Below are 3,560 nucleotides of genomic sequence, written 5' to 3'. Positions count from 1 at the left end.
AGACTCTCAGAAAAATTGAGTAGTAATGATATGTGAATAAATAGGTAGCTAGAGGATAGATAGCAGATGCATGCCTGGGAGATACATGTTTAGTAGAACGATGATAGGTGACAGAAAAGAAATAGATAGATAGATAGATAGATAGATAGATAGATAGATAGATAGATAGATAGACAGATAGACAGATAGACAGATAGACAGACAGATAGAAAAATAGATAAAGGATAATGCATTATAGATAGGTAAATGCATTATAGATTAAAATTAGATTATAGATATATAGATAGATGAAAGATAGTACATGATAGAGAGATGGCAGATATGTACATTATGGATAAATAGACAGATGATAGACAACAGATAATGGATATATAGAGAGATGGAGTCATGATAAATTGCAGTCAAATATTGCCTAAATCTTTAGATAGGTAGATGTCATCTCTCTCACATTTCCTTGGTGTTAATTTTTCCCACATGACTTGAATATTATTCCCAAAGTCTTACCCATTCCTAGAACCAAAGGCAGCTAGAAGAGGCCTTGCTTCTCCCCGGAATCCTCCTGACTTAATTTGTTATCTCCCTGGGTTTGGTCAGTTTGTAGAGACTATCACCATGTGACTGTCTCTATAATCATCTTGTTCTAAGTTAAACCTCATATATTTCCAGTGAAATCTCTAAAATGGGGACATTTTAACCCCCATTCATATGCAAACTGTAAAACAGTAGACATTTGTGAGAGCCAGGCCAATAAAGAGAGTACATGGCCTTAAAAACACAGCTAAAACACATCCCATGAATTAATAGGGATTCTTGCCCTTGAAATCCCCTGCTCCTGTCAGGGAGAAATGTGTCTCTTATTACCCATTTTGGCTCACATGGAAGAATATATGTACATTATTTCACAGAATTTTCTCCTGTCTACCTATTTCTCCTTTGTAGATATCAGACATCATTACCTCCATCCCATATGATCCTAGGAAAAATAACCAATTGACCAATAAACAATGAAATCAATTTTCTCTAGAAAACATTAGAATTTTAAAATTATCTTACATTAGGTTAACTTTATAAAATATGGGGTTTCCATGTGAAATTTTATGATATTTTGACTATATCAGCCCACATTCAGTTATCTTTTTAAAAAGAACCAACCTTTCCTCCTTTATTCAGCAGGCTAAATATATATTGTTTGTTAAGAGTTTTCAATGATCTATAGTTTTTAGAAGGATAATTTATTCTCTCCTACCTTTTCAAATACACTACTGACTTTCACTACACACATAAGTAATTGTCTTTTATATTTAAAAGTTACACTTAAAAAGGAAAACTGTACAGGTTAAACAGGTTTCAAAACCCCACATTGTCCCTTTGCTGACTCAAATTTCTTGGTCACGGTTTTGCCTGTGAAGATGTCTATCTGTTTTATAGAGCCCCACAGATAGGGAGAGTGTAGAAAGCTATTCAAGTAGCCATGCTTGAATACCATAGTTTTAAGAGGTCTCTCTAGAGTGAACTTGATTAAAAGTCTATCAGGACTGAAGGTTACACTAGAAATAGGAAGCAAGTGAGATAGACTAAGAAATGAGCAATCTCTAAAGCACATGCCCTTCAGGTATGTGAAGTTAAGGGTGCCAGGAATCCACTCCTCCTCATCTCATACCTAAATCATAGTCCATGCCTGAGTCCCATGAAGGAAGGCTGGTGAGAAACTCATGTCATCTCCAGTCACAGAACCACATGGGTGTCAGGAGTCAGGGTCATCCATGCCCAGCCACTGTCTCACAGGTTGGGCAGAGCCCAGGATCAGAATAAAAAGGCTGAGTGGCAGAGCACCTCCATCCAGTCCTCCTGAAGTGGCTACAGATCTTGTGCTGCCTGTCATCTTGGTAAGTGTGCATTGGGAGCAAGAGCATTGTCTGTACTAGAGGAAAGCTGAGAGGAGAGTTAGAGGGGAGGCTGTGTAGAACTACAGAGCCAGGAGGCCACTCTTACAGAGGACTTAAGGTGGGCCAGAATGATGGGTAGAGAAAAGGGCATTCTGACATCCATAGGAGGCATAAGCAGTCAGGATCCATTTGACTTAGGGCTCTGCACACAATAAGCTTCTTCTTTGGTGGAATGGGTCTCTCAGAAGCACAGAAACTTGTGCATATTCAATTGATGATCTCAGAAACAGCCCTGGCCTAGCATTCAAAGGAAGAGACAGAGACAGAAAAGGCTCTCTTTGCAGTGAAATCCATTTTCCCTGAAATGATACTTTACACAGTTAATCTCCAAGTTAGCAATTCAGACACATTTCATAATGCCTAGCTTGTCTCTCGATGCTAGACACTAAATGTCAGTTTTTACCTGACTTGTGTAGGTTTTTGAAGCTTCCAAAAAATAATAATGAGCATGTAAGAGAATAAACATTCTACAACAGAACTACTAGAGATAGTGTGTCTATGATTATTATAGATGCTTGGGGGGGGCAGGATAGCCCCAGATCCCTAAGTCTGACATGTGTGTTATTCTTCCACAGCTCCAGAGCACTCACCAGCAGAGATGTCCTGCCAGCAAAGCCAACAGCAGTGCCAGCCCCCTCCCAAGTGCACCCCCAAGTGCCCTCCCAAATGCCAGACCCCAAAATGCCCTCCAAAGTGCCCCCCAAAATGTCCTCCCAAGTGCCCCCCTGTGTCTTCCTGCTGTAGCCTGGGTTCTGGGGGTTGCTGTGGCTCCAGCTCTGGGGGCTGCTGCAGCTCTGGTGGCTGCTGCAGTTCTGGGGGTGGAGGCTGCTGTCTGAGCCACCACAGACCCCGCAGATCNCTNCGTCGCCATCGCCACAGCTCTGGATGCTGTAGCAGTGGTGGCAGCAGTGGCTGCTGTGGCAGCAGTGGTGGTAGCAGTGGCTGCTGTGGCAGCAGTGGTGGCAGCAGTGGCTGCTGTGGCAGTAGCCAGCAGTCTGGGGGCTGCTGCTGATCAGGGCCCTTGTACTTCAGACAAGCTGTGGAGAAGTGTTCCTGCCTGCCATTCCTTTCTGTTGTGCTTTGTATTATGGACTCTTGGTCATCCTCTGCAAAGTTGTGACTTTCCCCTAAAATGACAAAATTGCAATAATAAAATCTCCCCTTGCAAACATGACTAAACTTGTGTTTATTTTTGACAACAGCATAGTTCCAAGTCAGTGTTATTAAGAAGTCAGTAGAATTACAGCCTACATCAGTAATATAGTTTACCGGACTCACAAGCAGTAGGAGCACAATAAAAGCATGAAAAAGCTCAAGTAAATCTCTTTTCCTTCATTTTCACCTGAAGACCTGCAGCTAAAGTTTTATAGACCAAGTTCTAAGAAAGTGGAAGGTGTGCACAACAAAGGAGATAGCAGCGAGGCAGGTGATGGGAAGAACATGCTCTCCACTGTCTTCCCACCTGCAGCTTTGAACCAGCTTCCTTTTACCTCACAGAAGGAGGCAGGTGAGGAGTATCCAGTCAACACTTATGGGAGCAATTTCTGAGTCAGTTGTGTGCTCACCTAACCAGGCTCAATGTCACAGGCTGAAGAAGATAACAAGAACAAGACA

At 42.0% G+C, this 3,560-nt stretch overlaps 1 protein-coding gene across 1 annotated transcript; it reads left to right on the top strand.

Moving 5' to 3' along the window:
• The first annotated feature begins 1,837 nt into the window (after positions 1-1,837).
• On the top strand, positions 1,838-3,115 carry LOC110290567 (late cornified envelope protein 1F-like). Its single transcript, XM_021157121.1, has 2 exons — positions 1,838-1,886; positions 2,522-3,115. Exon 2 carries the CDS (start codon positions 2,545-2,547, stop codon positions 2,956-2,958), a length of 414 nt encoding a protein of 137 aa, XP_021012780.1. The 5' UTR covers positions 1,838-1,886; positions 2,522-2,544; the 3' UTR covers positions 2,959-3,115.
• The last annotated feature ends 445 nt before the right edge of the window (positions 3,116-3,560 follow it).

Source organism: Mus caroli, chromosome 3 (assembly GCF_900094665.2).
Source record: "Mus caroli chromosome 3, CAROLI_EIJ_v1.1, whole genome shotgun sequence".
Taxonomy (NCBI): Eukaryota; Metazoa; Chordata; class Mammalia; order Rodentia; family Muridae; genus Mus; species Mus caroli.
Note: the sequence above shows the minus strand (reverse complement) of the source record. Positions and strands in the feature narration are given on the sequence as shown.